At 38.1% G+C, this 22695-nt stretch overlaps 1 protein-coding gene across 1 annotated transcript in view; it reads left to right on the top strand.

The window, feature by feature from the left end:
• The window catches only part of SUMF1 (sulfatase modifying factor 1), a 104121-nt gene that overhangs the window by 35686 nt on the left and 45740 nt on the right, over window positions 1-22695 (top strand). Inside the window, exon 4 of the mRNA XM_044662828.1 lies at window positions 19438-19520. Within this exon, the coding sequence (XP_044518763.1) occupies window positions 19438-19520 (83 nt within the window). The remainder of the gene's footprint in view (window positions 1-19437; window positions 19521-22695) is intronic.

The following is a 22695-nucleotide window of genomic DNA, read 5'->3' as shown; positions in this document are numbered from 1 at the left end:
TATTGAAATAAAGTTATCAAAAATATTTTTAAAAAATCATGGGCTCAGCTAGGTGGTTCAGTGGAGAGTCTGGCCTAGAGGTGAGAGGGCCTAGGTTTAAGTCTGAACCTCAGATACTTCCTAGAAGTGTGATCCTGGGCGAGTCACTTAACCCTCATTGTCTAGCCCTTACCATTCTTCTGCCTTTGAACCAGTTCTTAGTACTATTTCTAAAACAGTATAAGACGCTCCATATTAAGAATCCCTGAATTAAATGATGTATAGGAGTCTTTGCTAGTCCTGACATTCTCTGAATCAAATGAGTAAACTGGCATTCATTTATTTGTTTGTTTATTTATTTTCCCGTATTATTTATTTTTGTAATAGAGTAATCTTTTAAAACCAAATTTCCAAATCACATACTCATATAAACATGTGATAAATCATATGTTTTCTTCTGGATTTCTACTCCCACAGTTCTTTCTCTTGATGTGGATAGCATTCTTTCTTATAAGTCCCTCAGAGTTGTCCTGAATAATTGCATTACTTTTAGTAGCAAAGTCAATTACATTTGATCATCCCACAATGTTTTAGTTACTCTAGGTTCTCTAGGTTCTGCTTACTTCACTCTGCACCATTTCAAGGAGGTCTTTCCATAAATTGGTATTTATTTAACACTTACTAAGTGCCAGGTTCTGGGGCTATGTAAATAAGGTGAAAAATAATTGCTGTCTTCCAGGAACTCTTTTTACAGGTGCAGTCTCTTCTTACAAAGAGGGATGCCACTTCATATCCTTTGGGCCCTTTGCACAAAATATCCATGAAGTTAAGATGATGTTGAAATAAATAATCTTTGTGAGAGTCATTGGGAAGTCCATACTTTGTATCCTTCATAAGAATGATATTTGCCATTACTGTCATTTAAGTGACAATCCCTGGGTATTCAGAATGAGAATAATCCAGGGGTAGGGAACCAGTCATTGATGTTAAAGTAAACCTGCCCTTTGGAGCAATGTGTGATCCTTGTGTAAGAGAGAAATTTAGGTATTTTATAGATATGTATTTAAAGTGTGGCCGCAGGAATCAACAATTCAAATTGATTCTGTAATTAAATCAGACCTAAGTCAGCCTCCGGTTAAGGCACTTTATTTACAATTAGGAAGGTAACAGTATAGGAATAAAGAGAAAGGGAGAGGCTAGTCCAGGCCTGGTTAGGCCTGGATGAGAGAGAAGGTTAAAAGGCTAAATAAATGAAGCTACAAGCCACAAGGCCCAGCAACCAGGTAGGCTAGTGCCTGCTTAAGGCAGAGTTTGGAAGCGGCCTAGGTAGGCCAAGAAAGTCAGCCTAACTTACCCACGTGATCATTCAGAGTAGAAGCTGCCTGAGGTCTCAAGGGAGGTCTGTCAGCACCAAGTTCAGAGCAGGAACTGCCTCAACAGGAAGTAACTAACAAACTTAAAGAGGAAGTGTCTTTCATCACTTCCTGTGGGTCCACCTCTAATTCAAGTGGACAAATGGCAGTCTCTACACTGATTTGGACTGCCCAAAGGGCAGTCCCTTGTTCTTGATTTGTTACTTATTGTCATATGTGGGTAACTCGTCTCCCCTCCCCACTAAGGAAGGTGAGGGTGATGTCATTTCTATGCCTAGGTTAAGTACGAATTTAACTAGGAATGGGCTAGAGCTAGTTCTATTTACACACTTGACTGTTTGCGTTTGTGTGTTAAAGTACCAATATAATTCTATTGGTTATAAGAAATAAAATTAATATAAAAGGATAGATTAGAAAATATTAGTGTTTTAAAGGGTTTATTGATAACCAGTTAGGAAAATGAAGCCACGTGCATGTTAAGAGTTAGTTTGAAAATACCTGGCCCTTTTACCTCTTCCTCCCATCCTGGCTCTGATCCAAATCACCAAAGAGCAAGTACCAATCCAACCAGTCCTCAGTCTTTATACTTTTCTCTGTTATTACACTTCCTGCCCTTGTGATTATGCAAGAGAGGAAGCCAGTTGGCCCTTGGGAAATGTAGTTTGAAAGAGCCCTAAATGTCCACAGGAAGTTTAGATCAGGGACCTCAAAATTAGTTCAAGGACCCCCACATTTCCAATATCATATTCTTCCCTGAAGAGCATGAGAGAGACTGGTCTCCCCAAAAGCTCTTGTAAACCTAACTAACTTTTAAATTACAGAAATTTAGGGATAAAAAGAAAAGAGGATAAAACCAATGATCCAATGATTGCTAGGTACATTGACAAAAAGCCAATTAGGGGGCAGTCCCCCTCAGCATGAGTGTACATTCAAAACAAATGCATTCAAATCCCCATAGTTCAATCAACTGCACCCCAAAGTTCATTTTGGATCTTCATGATGCAGTGTAGGTTCTTCAGGGATCTTCATGGTACCTTCACCAAACAGGTTCATTGTCTGGATTCTGGGGAGATGACAAATTTCTTATCCTGAAATTACTCTCAAAAGAATTTAAACTTTACATTATAGATTTTAATACATACATTCCCTTCTGAGGAGAATAACAGATTCTCTCCTGAAATTACTCTCAAAAGAATTTAAATTTTACATTATAGATTATAATACAGTTATTCTGATTATAAAGCATACACCCCACCCCCTAATAATTCATAACACATTCTCCCCTGAAGAGGGCACTCCAGATCAGCTAAGGATACATGACTAAGTTATAGGGTTGTATGAATCAATTGGCAAAAGAAAGAAAAATAAATAAATAAATAAAAATCCAAATAAAAGAGAAAAAAATAACTTGTGAATGAAATGAAAAATATCAAAGTCTTATATGCAAAATGTAAGGAAAAATAAACTTATAAGGTCCTTGAATCAAAGGCCAATTAAAGTGATTTAAGCAATTGTGCAATTACCCAATTCAATTGCCAGGTCTACAGAAAGTTGCCACACTTGTAAGAGAAATAAAAGGACCAAATTTGTGTACAAGGGAAGTGTCTTTCCCTGGTTTGATTTGCCTGCACTTCTCAGGGATAGGGTGAGCCATAATGATAGCTAACCTTTGGTGCTTGACTAGGGATGAAGCTCAGGGAAGTCTGGCCTCTAACATATATCAGAAAAGCTGCAACCCCAAATCCCAAACACTAGTTTCAAGCCCTTTAGTATTGGCATAGAAGTTCAACAATCTTACCTGGATTGATATGGTCTTTTTTTGACCTTGTGCTGCTAAGCACTGTGCAGTTTCTCAACAATCCCATTGGGACTAGGTGGTCTCCTTGACTTTGTGGCTCTTTTGTTCCCTTCTCCTGGAATCAGACAGAATCATTAATCACAGTCCCATAATATTTGCCAATAATTGGCAAGTTACCATAGTCTAAGGCTTTGAGGTATCCATTAATATTATAGCAAATATGCATTTATATTAAACTTACATTACTTTAAAATAAAAAAGGATTAACATTGATTATATGTACTTTAAGTACAAAAAAATGAAAAAAAGGGAAAATACTTTTAAAAACTCAAATATTGTATTGCACATAGAAGGGAAAAAATAATAAAATAATGTTTCAAAAATCAAAAATATATAGCTTAGAATTAGTGAAGGCTTTTTTACTCAAAAATGAGATCCATTTCCTGTAAGCTTTTCCATGAACTCCTGTGAGTGTAAATGGCTTTTATAAAATAGCAGAAATTTATAATGCAATTCAAATAAAGTATCAAAAGTTTCTAAATTTCTAATAACACATTTAAAGACAATAGCAAACAAACCCATTATGAGTTTCCTCTATAACCACTTGCTGTTATGTTTAAAAAAATGTATACTTGTCACAAATTCAACAGGAATAGCAAATCATTCAACCTTGGCTGAGATATTTTTAACAAAATCTATTACTGCCTCCATGCTAATTGTGGGGCAGAGCCTAAAAAAAATCTGATAAAAAAACAAAACAAAACAAAACCTTCTGGATCTAAAATATCACCACGAATTCTAGGTCCTTCTGATGGGGAAAGTAATTTAAAATAAAGACTTAAAATATCAAGCATGCAGGAGCTCTTTTGGCTTCCTGTGTAATATATTAAAAGTTTGTGTAGAAAACTTCTATTTGTTTACTCTACCTTTTTAAGACAACGTTCTTTATTATATATAAATACACACACACACACACACATATAAACCTATCATCTGTTCAGAAGTTACTATAAAATCCTAAAGTCAGTCTTTAAGACCTCTTATAAAATTACAATTTAAATTCTTAAGGCAAGGTTGTATACAATTGTCTAGATAGAATAAAAAAAATTGTTAAGGCATGTGGTCCTATAGTTGAGAATGCAAATTCAGTATACATAGGACTTATGGGCTTTTACAACTTAAAAAAAATGTGTTTGAGATGTTTATGATCTTTTTACAATATGTTGGTCTATAAAATCATATAATAGATAAAGAATCATATAACAGAATTAGATTAATATAAACTTAAAAAAATGTTTAATCTTAAAGAAATCAGGAAATGCAATAATATAAGCAACAAATTACAAGCAGTGTAGTGAAAGCCTTCCTACCAATCAGAATAAACTTGTTCACTATTAAGGAGTTACAATAAAATTATGAACAGAATTTATCTAGCAACCAAAAACTTAGCTTAAAATGATTCAGTGTAACATAAAGATATTGATCAGATTAATATATGAACTTAAAACAGCAAATTTAAATCATAAAATAACATCAGTAAAATACAATAAGATACAGAGACTTTAAAAAAACGATGGAGTCTGAGGAGGGTTACTAATTTTACCTCCAGACTTTTAAAAGTTCCATTTTAGTCACTTTTATCCATGCTCTGCACTGAGCATAGTGTGGATGACTCCCATAAGGGGTATAGTTCAGGGGTCGGGCAGCGTGCGTAGGGGGTGAATCTGTCCCCTGAGTCTCAGGCAAAATAGTCGCTAGGAATGGTAGGAAAAAAAACACCCCAGAACTGGGGTCTGCTAGGATCCACATGCTAACTCAGTCCCCTTCCCCAAAGGCAGAGCATGGAAGCCAACTGGGCCACATGGAGTAGGCTTGTGTGTGTGTGTGTGGGGGGGAGGATGGTGGTGGTACTAGACAAGTGGCTACATCGGGTTTGAAAAAAATCATGTGGAGGGGCTCATGGGTGTAGAAGCTCCCTTTAAGTTAAAAGTCATTAATATCTACGAGGAAACACACCTGGGCTTCCCTTTAGGAGGCTAATTATTGTCTAAAAGGAAACACACTCAGAGCAGCTAAGTAAGGACTGTTTCCAATGAAAAAGAAGTGGGGTTATACTTTCCAAGGTTCAAGGGGCAGCTGAAGTTCAGGCAGGGGTCAGGCATCCAACATCTGAGGGGATGGGGAGTCAGCAGCTAGAATCTGGGATTAGCACTTGGGAGGGAAGGTCAGAAACAGCTCCTCCCCAGGCTGGCAGGAACAGCGTCTGTCCGAGGGAATTGGGTAGATAATGATCTTCAGGCAGAAATAAACTGCTGGAGCTATCAGCAAAAGCATGATGTTTGCCAGCAAAGTAACTTTTTCCTTTCAAAAAGTCACTCAAAAGAACTGAGCAAAGTCGCCAAAAATAAAAGCACAAAAAACGACAGAAGCATGTCTGAAGCGGATCCGGAGATATCTCAGAGTTCTGCCTGTGGGGGCAGGGTAAAAAATCATGGCAGAAGTGTGGCTTATTATGTTATCAGAAAAATTGAGTTACGTTTCCAAACTTCAAGTGGTTGCCATTAATGTAAGAAATAAAATTAATATAAAATGATAGATTAGAAAATATTAGGGTTTTAAAGGGTTTATTGATAGCCATTTAGGAAAATGAAGCCATGTGCCTGTTAAGAGTTAGTTTGAAAATACCCAGCCCTGTTACCTCTTCCTCCCATCCTGGCTCTGATCCAAATCACCAAAGAGCAAGTACCAATCCAACCAGTCCTCAGTCTTTATACTTTTCTCTATGTTATTATGCTTCCTGAAAACATGATTATGCAAGAGAGGAAGCCAGTTGGCTCTTCGGAAATGTAGTTTGAAAGAGCCCTAAATGTCCACAGGAAGTTTAGATCAAGGACCTCAAAATTAGTTCAAGGACCCCCAAATTTCCAATATCACATGTTGCTGTGATTAGAAGCAGTATTATGTCTTGTGAAAGATCTATGATGGTCTTTCAGTCTAGAACATTGGATGAATATAAGCATTTATTACTGCTTTTGAGTATGATAAATGAAATTTAAAAGTTTTGCAAATACAAATGTTTATTGCCACTTTTAGTAATAGACCTGAATTCTAGCTTCTGTCCTCATTGGGACTATTGAACTTTGGGCTCAGCACTCCCATTATATGGCTAGTACATGGATGCTTTTGGGTCCTGTTATTCGATTATGATTTTAGGATGTGCCTAGATGGCAGTCTCCATTGAAGGAAGATGGTGAAGGTGTTAGTGAAAGAAGCTTTAAGAAAAATGAATTCTCTGAAGAAAGGGAAAGTAGGCTGTCACTGAAGTATGTAGGAAAGACTGGAACCAAAATTCACAGGTTATAAGCTGATAGCTTTAAAGTTGAATGGCAACTCAGAGGTCATCTAAGCCTTTTATTTTATAAAAGAGGGGAAGAAAAATGACTTGAGGTCAGCAGGCTTTCCATTGGGAGAGGATGAGGTAATTGGGCAGGCAGCTGCAGCAGGGAGACACAGACTGGGTACACAGGTTCGAGACAGACACTGAGGGGAAACAGACTGAGCCCTCCAGGTAGGAAGGGCACTTCTACAGACAAAGGTTCGGGCCAGCCAGAAATGGCTTGAAACTGACTAGAGGGCTTTCTAGTCAGTTTCTCAGGTTCACAAAGGAAGAGTCCAGAGGAAGTAGAGAGATCACCACTTCCTCCAAGATGGATGCCTCCAACTCCCTCAGGACCCAGAGAGAAAACTATTCTTTCTCCTCTTCTCCCTCTTTTATCAAACAACCAATGATTTAGCCAAAGGTTTGATTAAGTGACAACAGGGTTTATTGAGTTTCAGGGTTGATTGTAAAGGACAGAGGGATACAAGGTATCTCTAACAACCCCCTAGGGAGAAGCTTCAGGTGGGGGAGGGACACAGGAATGTGAAACTGAGAAGGACCTGCCTCACTCAGTCTCAGGAGGTTTTGTTGTCTGTAAGGTTAGGAAAGTTGCATACAATGAATCAGGAGATAATTTATATCAAGGGTAAGCCCTACTTGACTATGGGAAAACTAAGTCTACAAAGTTTGAATGCTACAACCCAGATCCACCCTTCTCCAAAAACCCACAGGAAATTAGGAAAGGAAATGGTGATTGGAATAGGGAAGGTCAGGGAGATCCAGAGGAATTAGCTAAGCTACAAATCTTAAGAGAAAAGCTGCAGAATCAAGGCCAGGTTTTCAGCCCAAAGACTGAGCTCAATTGGCCCTCCTGCTCTGACTGAGTCTCCAGGATCTAGTCAGGGTTCTAAACCCTTTTCAACTGTCAGAAATTCTGCAGTAAGGCTTTGCAGGGTTGATTTGCACCTTCTGCACCACAGAATGTGTTATGGAGTAACCTGTTTTCTGTGGTATAATGAATAAGGACTGAAGTTGGAGTCAGAAAGACTTGAGTTCAGATCATCCCTTAGACACTTATGAGCTGTTTGACCCTGGGCAAACCATTTAGCCTATCTGTGCCTCACTTTTTTCTTTTGTAAAATTAAAAGGTTGGAATTAGTAGCTTTTAAGGGCCCAGCCCAAACTCTAAAATCTCTAATCCTATACTGTAAAAAAACTGTATCCAAGGCCCTAGACTAGCTGAGCCAAATGCTTGTGAGAGGTGCCTTAAATATTTGAGAGAAATGACCTATGTGTTGTTCTATTCTCCATTTGACAGCTAATGAATTACCTGTCATTGGCATCCAAACATTTGTCTAGTCATTCAGAACATCCCAAGAAGAAAGTTCTTGGCAAGCCACAAGTAGAAGAGAATACCATGCCACCTGAAATGGACCTTTCAGTTTTTCAGGTTTCTCTCTGAAGGAAAGCCTTGGTAGTGTCAGGTAAAGGACATGATATTTCTCTTTTATGCTGGGATTTCAAATTGTGATGGAGTTTATTTTAGTTAGATTGCAGTGTTTTTTTAAATGGTAAGTTGAAAAAGGGATTTTTTGATATTTTAGACTAAATTTTTTAGTTGGGGAGGGAGAGACAGACAAAGAAGAGAAGGAAGGAAGGAGAGAGGGCCAGAGTGAAGGAAAGGGACAAGAAAAAGGGGGAGAGGGAGAAGGAGAAGGAGAGAGGGAGAAAGAGAGAAACACAGAGAGAGAGACAGAGAGAGAGACAGAGAGAGAGACAGAGAGAGAGATGTGCAGAGAGAGGTGGTTTTGTGTGTGTGCCTGTGCATGCATTCCTTTGCAATGCCATTTCTGGCACATTGACCTGGAAGCTTTTCGTGTTGTGAGCATCATAAAAATGGGGCCACTACTCCTTTCCCCTCTTCTTGAAGAAGAATTCTACTGTGCTACACCTAGTACAGCTGTGCTTTTATGGAAATCCAATGTAAAAAAATACAGATGATAAAAACCAGTCTTCTGGGGGTGACTCTTTATCAAAGGGGCTTCTCCCTTACTGCATTGGAATATTGATGACGGCTCACTTTCAGCTTTGGGCTTTCCCCAGGATAAGCTCATCACTAGGACTCTCCTCGTGGTGGAGATTGCTTCAGCTTTGGTACTCAGCACCTACTCTTTCCCCTCTGATTTAGAGGTCTAGAGATTGGAGTAAAACTGTCCTTTCAAAACCTCCTTTTACGGGGGCTCATCGTCTCTTGCCAGCTCTCTCACCAATTGCTCTGCTTGGTTTTGACTCCAGGTGTCCCATTCTCTTCCACAACCCATTTCCCTTCCTCTGTGTATATTGTCTTTCCCCTATTAGATTGTAAGTTCCTTACAGGCAAGGGACTGTTTTTCTTACTTAGTACCCTAGCACCCAGCACAGGACTTGGTACCTAGTAGGCAGTTAATAAATGTTTATTAACTATTTCTTCTTGTTTTTGGTATACTAGTTATTTGTGTACATTGTCAGCCTTCTGCCACATTAAAAGAAAGCCGTCTAAGGGAAGAAGCTATGTCTTACTGAATCTGTGTTTTTGTGACTACCAAAGTTTTTTTTACTCATAGAAGGTATTTCATAAGTGTTTTTGGAATGAATGATGCACCTTTAGAATATTTTGCCATCTCTCAGTCATTTAGGGCAGCAAAATGGCTTAGTGGATTGAGCATTGTGGCATCAGAAAGTCCAGCCACAGCTATTTACTCTCTGTGTGGCTCTGGGCAAGACACTTAACAATATCTAAGTTTTCTCATGTCTACAGTGGGTATAATTATAGTTCCTACCTTCTAGGTTGTGGCAAGGATAAAGGAGATAATTTTGTAAAGTGCTTTGCAAACTTTAAAGTGCTACATAAATGCTAGTTATTATTATTGTTATGCCAGACTTCTTTCTTGTGTATTGGGTGGTGCACTTGGCTAGTGGCAGAAATGGGTGGTAGTAGTGAGTAGATCATCTCTAAGAATGAAGACACACATTTTATCTGATTTATAGGTGACATGAAGCTGGGAGGAAGAGGAAGATCCAACAAGAATTTCTACTGGTTGTTATGATGGAATATATTAAATAAGATGACATTTGATAGGAAACAATGTAAGATGCTGCATTTAGGTTTAAAAAATTAACTTCACAAATATAAGATGTTGGGAAACAGGACTAGACAGCATTTCTTTGGAAAAGATATGGGAAATCTAGTTGATTGAAAGTTCAATATAAGTCAGCAGTGAAATAATAGTAACAAAAATTGCTAATGCTATCCTAGACCATTTTAAGAAAGGTTTATTCTGCAGAGTGAGAGACTTGGAACAGAATCCCAGTTTTCTCTTTGGAATGTCCTCCCGTGGCCATCTTCTCTAATCTGTTGTTATTGTTTTCTGTTGTGTCTAGCTCTTCCTGATCCCTATTGAGTTTTTCTTGGCCAACATACTAGAGTGGTTTGCCATTTCCTTTTGTAGCTTCTTTTACAAAGGAGGAACTGAGGCATACATGGTTGAATGACTTGCCCAGAGTCACATTCTGTCAAGTGTCTGGAGGCCAGATTTGAACTCTGGAAGATCTTTCTTCCAGACTTTTAGGCTTGCACTCCATCTGTTTAACCACCTAGCTGCTCAGTCCTCACCTGAACTAGAATCTGGTCTCCCATATTCCTAACAACTCAACCAATTTTTGATGGAAGCCCTTTGAGTGAGGGTGGAGCCTGCTGGCTCCTGGTTCAGCCCATCCTACTTTGGATAGTTCTCATTGTTGGGGACATTTTCTTTACATGAAGCATAAGATTGTATTTCTTCAGCATACACACTATGCTTTTATTTCCATACTCTAGAACCACACAGAAAAATCTATTACTCTCTCATATGATTGAGAGAAATCACATGCCATGGTCTTTGGTCTCTTTGCCTTCTTTCTGACTCTTTTTTGATCTTCTTCCCATTTGTCAGAATTCTTCTAAAGTATACCTAGAACTGATTCTGAACTCTAGAAGAGATGAGGTGGGGCAGGCAATGGTTGGACTCTCCGTCCTTCTTGATACTGTACCCAAGATTGCATTAGTTTTTTGGGCTGCCATTTCACACGATTGACTTTTTAGGCAGAGATGTTTATTTTTTTCCATTTGACTTTTATTTTTTCTCAATAACATGTAAACAAAAAATTTTCACGATCGATTTTTAGAATTTTGAGTTCCCATTCTTTTTTTTTCCTCTTAAGACCTCTCCAAGAAGGCAAGCAATTTGATATAGATTATACGTGTGCAGTCATGCAGAACATTTCCATATTAGTTGTGTTGCAAAAGAAAATAGAGACCAAAAAAGCCAGTAATAATAAAGAAAAGTAAAAAAGAACTCTTGGCTCTTATTGCTTTTAAATTCCACTAAAACCCTAAGTTCTTTTGTCAGACAAACTAGAACCAGACTTTCTTCTCCCATTTTGTACAGACAATTCTTGTTTTATGTAAATTTGCATTATCCAAATTTGACTCAGGGGCTAGGGCACAGTGGAGCTTGACCAGCTCTAGGCACTGAAGCCTCTCTGGCTTTGGGGGCTACAGAGCTTACCTAGGGTGCAGGACCATGCAGAACCATCCGCTTCCATTAAGGGAGCACTGGCTGTACTCATGAAGTTGTATTAAAGAAAAAACAAACCAACCCTTACCTTCTGTCTTAAAATTGAAACTAGATATCATCTTCCTGGCAGAAGAGCAGTAAGGGCTAGGCAATTGGAGTTAAGTGACTTGCCCAGGGTTACTCAGCTGCCTCAAAGTTAATCTTTTAAAAACTCAATTATAAGATTTTACAAAATTTTGTCCTATTGCTTTAGCTGTGTGATGTGGCTTTAAAAAAATGTAGTTTTTTTTAAAAGTATTTTCCATGGTTACATGATTTACATTCTCTCCCTCCCCTTTTACCTCCCCCACTCCCAGAGCTGAGAAGTAATTCCACTGGGTTATACATGTATTATCATTCAAAACTTATTTCTATATTGTCCATTTTTTAATAATCTCTTAAAACCAAAAACCCAAATAACCATTTAACCCATATAATACCCATGTAACCAAGTGATAAATCATATGTTTTCCTTCTGCATTTCTACTCCCACAGTTCTTTCTCTTGATGTGGATAGCAGTCATTCTTGTAAGACCCTTGGGATTGTCCTGGATCATTGCTTTGCTGTTAGTAGTTACATTTGATCGCCCCACAATGTTTTAGTTACTGTGTATGATGGTCTCCTGGTTCTACTCATTTCACACCACATCATTTTAGTCTTGCCAGTGTATATAGAAATCAAGCAGTTCATCATTCCTCATAGCACAATAGTATTCCATCACCAACAGATACCACAATTTGTTCAGCCATTCCCCAATCAAGGGACACCCCCTCATTTTCCAATTTTTTTGCTACCACAAATAGTGTGGCTGTAAATATTTTTGTACAAACATTTTTTTTTACCTCTTTGGGGTACAAACCTAGTAGTGGTATTGCTGGGTCAAAAGGCATACAGTCTTCTAAAGTCCTTTGGGCATATTTCCAGATTGTCTTTCAGAATGGTTGGATCAGTTCACCACTCTACCAGTAATGCATTGGTGTCCCAATTTTGCAGTATCCCCTCCAACATTTATTATTTTCCTTTACTGTTATCTTGGCCAATCTGCTAGGTGTGAGGTGGTACCTCAGAGTTGTTTTGATTTGCATTTCTCTAATCAGAAGGCATTTAGTACACTTTTTCATGTGATTATTAATAGTTTTGATTTCTTCAGCTGAAAATTGCCTATTTATATCCCTTGACCATTGTCAATTGGGGAATGACTTGATTTCTTGTACATTTGACTTAGTTGTTTATATATTTGAAAAATTAGACCATTATCAGAGAATTGTGTTATAAAATTTTTTCCCAGTTTGTTTCTTCCCTTCTAATCTTGGTTGCATTGGTTTTGTTTGTACAAAACATTTTTAATTTAATATAATCAAAATTATTCATTTTATATCTTGTAATGTTCTATATCTCTTATTATTATTATTCCTATTGACTCCCAGAGGAGCATAGGGCCGCAACCATCTCACGCCAATGGACTCTGTTCTGGGCAATTTCCCCCAACTGGACATCTCACGCCAACGGACTCTGTTCTGGGCAACTTCCACCAACTGGGCATATCCTTGCCAGGTCTGTTTTGGCCTTCCGATTTTTCTCCTCCCTGGTGGGTTCCACATTTTTTTTCATAGCATCCTGACTGATGGGATACTGAATTGTTCTTTCCCAGAGTCTGGTATTGGAGATCTTTTCAGGCCATCTGATGTTCAAGATTTGACATAGGCCTGGAGTTTGTTGGCTTTTGCCAGCACGCATCGTGGACTCTGTTGGAGAGCAATCTTCCAGACTAGGCGATCGTTGGTTTTGTTGGTTTAATGAGGTTGCAATTTCTATAGCAAGTGAGATTTTTACGGGGTGAGGTTGCTAGCCTCTCGCCCAACCCTCCTCCTTTTTCAGCCGGGCTTGGGACCGTCCTTGACTCTATCTCTTGCTTAGTCTTAAATTTTTCTCTTTCCCCCAGATCCGAAAGGCATACTATTCTATGTTCACCCAATTTACTTATAATTTCCCTCTTTATGTTTATGTCTTTTACCCATTTTGAATTTATCTTGGTATAGGGTGTGAGATGTTGATCTAAACCTAATTTCTCCCATACTGTTTTCCAATTTTCCTAGCAGTTTTTGTCAAATAGTGGGTTCTTGACCCAAAAGCTGGGATCATTGGGTTTATCAAACACTATCTTGCTTAAGTCATTTACCCCAGGTCTATTCTATTGATCCATCCTTCTATCTCTTAAGTAGTACCATATCGCTCTGATGATCACTGCTTTATAGTACAATTAAAGATGTGGTTCTATAAGGCCACCATCATTCACATTTTTTTCATTAGTTCCCTTGATATTCTTGATCTTTTATTCTTCTACATGACCTTTGTTATAATTTTTTCTAATTCTATAAAAAAGTTTTTTGGTAGTTTGATAGATATGACACTGAATAAGTAAGTTAGTTTAGGTAGGATTGTCATTTTTATTATATTAGCTCATCCTACCCACAAACAATTAATATTTTTCCAGTTGTTTAGATCTAGTTTCATTTGTGTGAAAATTTTGTAGTTGTGTACATATAATTTCTGAATTTGTCTTGGCAGATAGATTCCCAAATATTTTATATTGACTCTAGAGTGATTTTAAATGGAGTTTCTCTTTCTAACTTTTGCCACTGTTTTGTTGGAAATGTATAGAAAGGCTGATGATTTATTTATGTGGGTTTATTTTGTATGCTGCAACTTTGCTAAAATTATTAATTATTTCTACTAGCTTTTTAGTTGATTTTCTAGGACTCTCTAAGTGTGCCATCATATCATCTGCAAAAAGTGATAGTTTACTTTCCTCATTGCTTACTTTAATCCCTTCAGTTTCTTTTTCTTCTTCAATTGCTACTGTTAGCATTTTTAGTACATTATTAAATAATAGTGATGATGATGGGCATCACTCCTAATCTTATTGGGAAGACGTCTAACTTATCCCCATTGCAGATGATACTTGCTAATGTTTTTAAATAAATACTGCATATTATTTTGTGGAAAGGTCCTTTTATTCCTGTACTTTCTAGTATTTTCAATAGGAATGGATAGTTTTTTGTCAAAGGCTTTTTCTGCATCTATTGAGGTAGATTTCTGTTAGTTTGGTTGTTTTCGATATGGTCAATTATGTGGATATTTTTCCTAATATTAAACCATCCTTGCATTCCTAGTATAAATCCCACCTAGTCATAGTTAATAATCTTTGTGATGATTTGCTGGTGTCTCTTTGCTGGTTTTTTATTTAAGATTTTTGCATCTGTGTTCACTAGGGAGATTAGTCTATAGTTGTCTTTTTTTGTTTTTGGTCTTCCTGACTTGGGAATCAGTACCATATTTGTGTCATAAAAAGAATTTGGTAAGACTCCTTCTTTGCTTATTTTATCAAGTAATTTATATAGTTATTGGGATTAGTTGTTCTTTAAATGTTTGATAGAATTCACTTGTGAGTCCATCTGGCCCTGGGGATTTTTTTCTTAGGGAGTTCCTTGATGACTTGTTTCTTTTTTCTGATATGGGATTATTTAAGTATTCTATTTCCTCTTTTGTTAATCTAGACAATTAAAATTTTTGTAAATATTCATCCATTTCACATTTATTATCATATAATTGGGTAAAATAGCACTTAATTGCCTTATTTTCCTCTTTATCAGAGGTGATATTGCCCATTTCATTTTTGATACTATTTTAGATTCTCTCTTTTTTTTATTAGATTAACCAATACTTTATTTTTTTTAAAGAACCAGCTCCTAGTTTTATTAGTTCAATAGTTCTTTTACTTTCAATTTTATTAATTTCTCCTTTGATTTTTTTCAGGATTTCCAATTTAGTTTTTATCTGGGTTTTTTGGTTTGTTCTTTTTCTGTCTTTAGTTTGTCTTTTGTTTGTTTGTTTGTTTTTTTTTTTAAGTTGCAAGCCCAATTCACTTATCTCCTCTCTCTCTGCTTGTTGATATAGGCACTCAGAGACATAAAATTTCCCAGGAGTACTGCTTTGGCTTTATCCCATAGTTATCTCTTCATTGTTATTCTCTTCAGTAAAATCAGTAATTGTTTCTTTGATTTGTCCTTTGACCCACCATCAATGATGTGGCTTTGCAGAGGTTTTTTTAATTCTCTTTTGCAGTGCTATCACTCCCCTATTTGTCTAATCATTCTGCTCTGCTCCTATCAGAACACATGTGGAATGCTTTGTTCAGTTCAGAATACCTGTGATGTGGTCCTTCTTTAAGATCCCTAGCTCCCTTTTTCTGCTTGTCAATTGTTCCTCCCTACTCATTACTACCAGGTGGACTCTTGAGACCAAGAGGTCCCCTTTCCTCATTGCTAGCCCTGGATTCAAGTTTGGCATATTACTCATTTCTCTCTATTCTTCTCCTCTCCTATGTTGTAATGTCATCCAACAATTTTTAAAAATTTTTCTTTATTTTATTCCAGTAATACATTTACATATTAGTTTCCCAAGGTTACAGGATTCATGTTGTCTCCCTCCCCTCTTCCCTCCCCTCTCCTGTAGTTGACAAGCAATTCCACTCTTATCCAACAATTTTTATTTTTTTAATTTTACTTTTTTTAAACCCTTACCTTCTGTATTGGAGTCATTACTGTGTATTGGCTCCAAGGCAGAAGAGTGGTAAGGGAAGGCAATGGGGGTCAAGTGACTTGTCCAGGGTCACACAGCTGGGAAGTGGTTGAGGCCAAATTTGAACCTAGGACCTCCCATCTCTAGGCCTGGCTCTCAATCCACTGAGCTACCCAGCTGCTCCCTGTGTTAGTTAAAATCACCTGGGGTTCTATTTGGAAGGATTGAACCTCAATATGGTGTTTGACAAACTTCTGTGGACCTGTGGGGGTCCTTAAAACTACATTTCCCTTGGTCCAACGGGTTTCCTGGGTTTCCTGTTTTGGATTATGTATTCAAGGTGAGGGACTGTTTTAAATAGGGGGAAGTGACTTGGAACTTCCTCTTTAGCTACCTGAGAGCGAGGAGAGAGGAAAAAGTAAATGGCTGAGGTGATGTTGGAATAGGTTTCTTACAGGCACATGGTCAGTTTATCTCTATCAGCATGACTTTTATTAAAATACTATTCTCTCTTTTGATCTCGGCCCTCATCATTTTTAATAATAACACCCCTCATCCAACAATTTTAAAAAAGCCAGTTCACCTGCAGCAGAGTGTTGCCAGGTTCTGTCCATAATACTCCACATTCACAGTTAGCATCTGCCAGATTTCTGCCATCACCTGTTTACTTGTGCACATTTTTTTAAAAAGTCTCCTACTAGACTCTCTGTTATCACTCTGTGCCTGCCCATTTTTATTCATTCTTGCTGAATTTTTGGGTGTTTGAGGAACAAATAATCCCATCAGTTCTGTAGTTCTTTCCAAAAATGTTTCTGACTCTTCTTGATTATTGAATGTTTGTCTTTTTTTCAGGTATGACTAAGTTCATATTTGCAGAGTAGATTATTGGGGGCTATGTTCTGAGCTGTATTGCTGTCCAGAACATGATATTCCATTCCCTCCTACTTTTCTTAGTGGGGACAGATTAATCTTGCATTATTTGAATGTCCTTTTCTATGTATTTGAAGATCTTTTTCCTGAATTTGTTTCTGAATTGAAATGTTAAATTTAACTACTGTGTCTTTGAGTTTAAAGCCTTGGGTGTTTTTTTTGTTGTTGTTGTTGTTTTTTTCTGGAGTCAGTCTGTGAATTCTTTCATTTGGAATTTCATTTTCTGCTTTCTGAAGTTCTGGGCAGTTCTTTTCTATCTTTCCTCTCATTATGATGTTAATTAAGGTTTTTTGTCCTCTCTAGGTCTTTTGAGGAGACCTTTAGCCTTTAGGTTGTGTCTCCACATCTTGCCCTCAAAATCAATTTTCTGTTTGCCTAGTGACCACATTTTCTTTTAATGTTATATTTTGCTTCTCTTCTTGATTGGCCTTTTACTTCTGTGTATTTGTATTCCTAATCTATTATTTTCTCTTTTGCATCTTTAATGAGGCTTGTCATTGCACAAACCAGTTTTTCTGTTTTGCTCATCATTTTTGCTATTCAGGACATGAATTTTGGTTTCACAATTTTCATTTCTCTTTTGAACTACTTAGGAACAGGATGTTTTGGTTCCATGTACTCCTTCATAGGGTCCTCTTTATCATCAAGTTTTGGATAATTTTCCTTTGTTCATAGTATTTTTTTCATAGATGCTCAAACTTATTTACTATATCTGGAGACCATATTTCTTTCATTATTGTTTTCCTTATTGTTCAAAGTTTTTGAGTTTTCTTTTTCCTGAAATCTTGGGTAATTTCAATTCCTCCCAGCCCCACCCCCCTTTATTTTCCCTATTACTCACTTTCAGACTTCCTCTCTTCTGATTGTGGTTTCCTTGGAGGATGGACCTCTGAGCATCTCATCCTTTTTTCAAGTTGAGCAATTTATGGTTCACCAGCCCTAAGTGTCTTTATGGTGATCAGAACTGACCTCAGCTGGTTTCTCGGCTCTTTTCCTCAGGTGTAGTAGTGTGATACTGCCCTTTTTTGGATACTCTTGGCCTGGCACTGGCAGTTCAGAGATTTATGGCACTGGTTCTGTCCAGTTCCCCCTGCTTGGCACTGGCTCTGCCAGTGTTAATGGGGGGTTGTTGCCCAGCTCGAACATTCCTGGTGCCAGGGTAGTGCTGGTACTACAGAGTTGTGGATCTCAGGAGCACTCCTCATTACTCCATGAGCTCTGATTTTCCTTTTCTTTTTCTAAATCTTTTGGATTCTGGGTGTGTTTGACCATGGAGACAGGGGAAGTTACTTCTCTTTGGTGCATTACTGATGTTTGGAGGAGGTGGGTTTGAGGTCAGAGAGAAGCTGGTGAGTCTCCTATTCTGCTGTTTATGCCTCGGTAGCCACATTGTATTCCTCAAGTGGAAAGTTATCTCTGTGAGGATGGAGACTTTAATTTTGTTCTGGGGATTCAGTGCCTAGCACAGCCTTGTCTGTGCTACTTAGTAATTTCTAATAGTTCCGCATCCCCTCCTGGATCACTTGCAGAAGCCTCTATTGGCATTCAAAGCCCTTCATAACACCACCTCTCTCTAGCTTTTTGATCTTCTTATGCTTCATCCCTTCATCCCCCACCATTTACTTTCTGATCTACTGTCTGTCATCATGGTGCCACGAACAAGAGGCTCTCAGCTCTGGGCATCTTCCCTAGCTGTCCCTCACAGCCAGAGTGCTCTCCCTCTCTTTCTTGGACTTCTGGCTTCTGTGGCTTCCTGCAAATCTTAGCTAAAGTCTTGTCTTCTACCAGAAACTTTTCCCAGTATCTCTGAATCCTGGTGCCATCTTTCTGTGGAGTATTTCTTACATAGAACTTGTTTATGCATTGTCTCCTGCATTAGACTGTGAACTCTGTGAGGGCAATGACTATCTTTTGCCTCTTTTTTTCTATCTTCAGCACTTCACACAGTGCCTGGCACATAGTAGGTGCTTAATAAAGGTTTATTGACTGGGGTATAAAGTCTATTGAATTGAATATTGAATCTAAAAATGTTTAGTAAGGGCACAACTAGGACCAATGGGTAGAAATTATAAGCAGGTTGAATTTACTATAAAGAACTTAATTACATAGTTATCTTAGCAATGGAATGAGCACCTTATATAGTACTGAGTTTTTGTCATGTAATTTCTAGAGTCAGAGTGTTGCGCCAAAGTTGGGCCAAATGATTTCTCAGGTTTCATCCAATCCTAAATTTTTCTAATTTTGTGAATGAAAGGTGAAAATACTTTAAGCTAATGAGCAAAAATTTCCTGGGCTGTTTTTGGAAGGGAACAGAGCTGGTGACCAAGGGAGGAAGGTTAAGTGAGTTAAGAGGGGGACCAGTGAGGCTTTATTTACAGTATGCTGAGGTGTCTCATCAGGCTCTACCAATTGACTTTCTCCTGTGACCTAGCTCTTTTTGCACCTTTTTTTTCCTGTCTACAAACTCAGAATAATCCCACCCACCCCTTACTTGAGTTGCTGGAAGACTTCTTTAAGTAATGTGAATATCTTAGCTATAGGCACCATGTGAAGATGTCATTTCTATACTAACAATGTATTTACATGCATTTTTGCTTTGTGGTAAATTGGTAAAGGGCCTGATTTTCAAAACTGCTCTGAAGAACATTATAGATTATGGAGCAGGCATCAGCTAGACTAAAGTTTGTGGTGAGTTTTCCTGAGTGTTTCTTAGGGATTTTAAAACTCAACAGTAATGTCTCCTTGACCTGCTTTTCTTTAAGGTTGCAGCTGCTCCATGGTGGTTGCCTGTTAAAGGAGCTAATTGGAGACATCCAGAAGGCCCCGATTCTTCCATTTTGCACAGGTGAGTTAGGTTGCTGTTTCCTAAAGCTGAAGCTTTTTTTCTCTCACTCTACAGCAGTGGTTCCCAAACTTTTTTGGCCTACCGCCCCCTTTCCAAAAAAATATTACTTAGCCCCCTGGTAATAATTTTTTAAAAAATTTTAATAGCAATTAATAGGAAAGATAAATGCACCTGTGGCCATCACTGCCTCCCCTGGATGGCTGCAGCACCCACCAGGGGGTAGTAGCACCCACTTTGGGAATCACTGCCCTACAGCCTTTATGGTTATGCTTTTTATAGAGTGAATTTAAGGTCTTCAAGTGAGCGCTCCAGAATTTGATCACTCAAGGAATATATGTCAAAATGTATCCTTTTGTTCTTATTTTATACCATGGCTGTTTTTGTAGTTCATTGATATGGTGTTTTTAAAGCCTTTTGGAAATATGACATTACTTTTAAAGAGGAATGTTAAGTTTACTTATATCAGTGTTTACTTATCTGTAATTCTGACTTGCCAGATGGCCATTGCTGAGGCTATGTACTTAGGGTTAGGGATTTAAACTCTTTCCAATTCTGGACTGACATACTTTTAAAAGAATCCCATAAGGACTCCAATAACATTATCTGTCTGGTGAATCACAAAGCCACAATTTGATCATCAGGTCTCTAAGGTGCTAGCAAAGTAATTATCTGCTATTCTGGATGGACCTGATTCAGACTAATAAAGAAGAATTGGTTGCTAAAGCAGAAGAGACGGGAATCTGGTGGGGGAATGACCATTTGGTCTTAGGATTTTTTGATATAGAAGGAAAGTGTAGTGGTCTGACATGAATTATGCATTTTAGGAAGGCAGATTTAAAAAAGGTTCAGAGAATAACAGGTTCTAAGATGAAACTCCAGAAGGGAGAAGTTAAGTCAGGAGAATGGGAACTTCTCTGAAATTAATCAGCAAGTCCTTATGAAACCCACCTATTTTGTGCTGGGAATACAAATACAGTGAATAAAACAATCCCCATTTGGCCAGTGCTCACATCAGTGTGATGAACACAAAGGATACCTAAGTATGTCCAGCATAAATTTAAAGAGAACAAATATAAATAAATACAAAGTAATTAAATGCCAGGTAGTGTGAAAAAGAGGATGCTAAGGTTTGAAGGGATCAGGGAAAGCTTCTTGTAGCGTCCTAAAGGGAGAGAGGGATTCTAGGAGGTGGAGGGGAAGAGGGAGAACAGGTCAAATATGAGGGACAGAGATGGAGTATTCTGTGAAGAAAAAAGAAGAAGCCAAATCTGACTCAGTTGTAGAGTGTGGAAAGTAGAGTAATGTACGGTGAGGCTCAGGCAGGATTGTGAAGGGCTTTAAAAGCTACATGGATGATCTTATATTTGATTGTAGAGGCAGGAAGCAGCCCCTGGAGTGTATTGAGTAGAAGAGAGTCATGATCCGAGCTGTACTTATGGAGAATCATTTTGGTGGCAGTGTAGAAGATGGTCTGAAATGAGAGAAGATTGGAGGCCAGGAGACTGGTGAACAGGCGTCTGAAACCGTCTAGGTGAAAGATGATAAGGTGACAGTTGTTAGAGTAGAGAAAGGGACCATCTGGGAGAGTTGTGGAAGTAGGAACAGTAAGATTTAGCAGTTTGTTGGTTACAATGGTTGAGAGAGAGTTCAGAATCAAAGGGAACTATACCAGCACAGGGAGTGGGAGAAGGTACCTTTGACAAATAAAGGAGCTTAGAAGGAAGATTTTTGGGAAAAGATAATTCTGTTTTGGAATTGCTGAATTTGTGATGCCTCTGGAACACTCTCCATTAGGGAGTTGGTGATGACTGCCAGTTTTAGAAGACACAAGAAGAAATTTCCAATGAACACAGAAAAGATTTGTTTGAAGAGATTGATATTGATGTAAAGGGAGCTCATCGTTTTAGATGAAAAAAGATCAAAGAAAATTCATGATGACCCCTTGGGAGGGAGAAAGAAGAAAAAATGGACAGAATTTGAATTTGCTATTTTTCTTTTTTTCTTGTCATGATGAATACTACCTGAACTGGAAAGGGCAGAGTGAAAATGACCAATAGGTAGGAAGTTAATACCCAGATTGGGGAGAGAGTTAGAGTGCCTATCTGTCATCAGAGTTCCTGGCACCAGCCTTGAATAAACTTAAATTTTAGGTAGTGAAGGAACTGGTTGATATGATTACTGAGCCATTGTTAGTGACCATTGAAAGATCATAGAGAATGAAAAAAAGTGCCGAAGGGCAAATGTCCTCCAGGTTTTTGCAGAAACTAAGAGAATAGAATGTGAAGACTCTAGGTCAGTGAGGTTTGATTTTGATTTCTGGCAAGATCCATCTCATTAAAGGAATGGCTTGTGAGAGTCTTCACGACAAAGTGGTGACCACAGAGAGCCAATGTGGGTTTATTGAGAGCAAGTCATGGGGGCAATGAGGTGGCTCAGTGGATTGAAAGCCAGGCCTAGAGATGGGAGGTTCTGGGTTCAAATCTGTACCCAGACATGCCCTAGTTCTGTGATCCTGGGCAAGTCCAGTTATCTAGTCCTTACTAGTCTTCCACCTTCAAACCTTTGTATTGATTCTAAGATAGGAGAAAAAAAAAAAAAAAAGCCAGGTCACGCCAGATTTGCCTCCTTTCCATTTTTGATAGGGTTATTAGTCTGGAACTGGCTAAATGCCTAAACTCAAAGAGTAACCATTAATGGTTTAAAAGAAAAAGCATTGAACTTTTGAATAGAGTCCAGTTCAGACATTGCCTCTTGGTGCTTAATGGCCATGTGACCCTGGATAAGTAACCTAAATTTTCAGAGCCTTTGTTTTCCCATTTGTAAAATAATACTTATAGTAACTAACCCAGAAGTGATAGGTATTATGTAAAGTGCTTTCCTTTTCAAAATATGTTTTAATTTAAAATATGATTTTTTTGATTCGATAAACCTTATCATTATTAGTATATCCTTTCTCCCTTCACTTCTTAGAGAACTATTCCTTGTAACACAGAAAAAAAAAAAAAAGAAGAAGAAGAAAAACCAGTGTAGCAAGATTAGCCAAAATACTGAAACATATTTGGGTGTATGTGGGGCATGAGGTGTTTTTCAAACATTAAAGTGTTCTATAAATCATATGTGTAAGACCCAGTGAAATTGTGTGTTGGCTAAGGGGGGTTAGGGGGGATTGGGGGAG

Source organism: Gracilinanus agilis, chromosome 1 (assembly GCF_016433145.1).
Source record: "Gracilinanus agilis isolate LMUSP501 chromosome 1, AgileGrace, whole genome shotgun sequence".
Taxonomy (NCBI): Eukaryota; Metazoa; Chordata; class Mammalia; order Didelphimorphia; family Didelphidae; genus Gracilinanus; species Gracilinanus agilis.
Note: the sequence above shows the minus strand (reverse complement) of the source record. Positions and strands in the feature narration are given on the sequence as shown.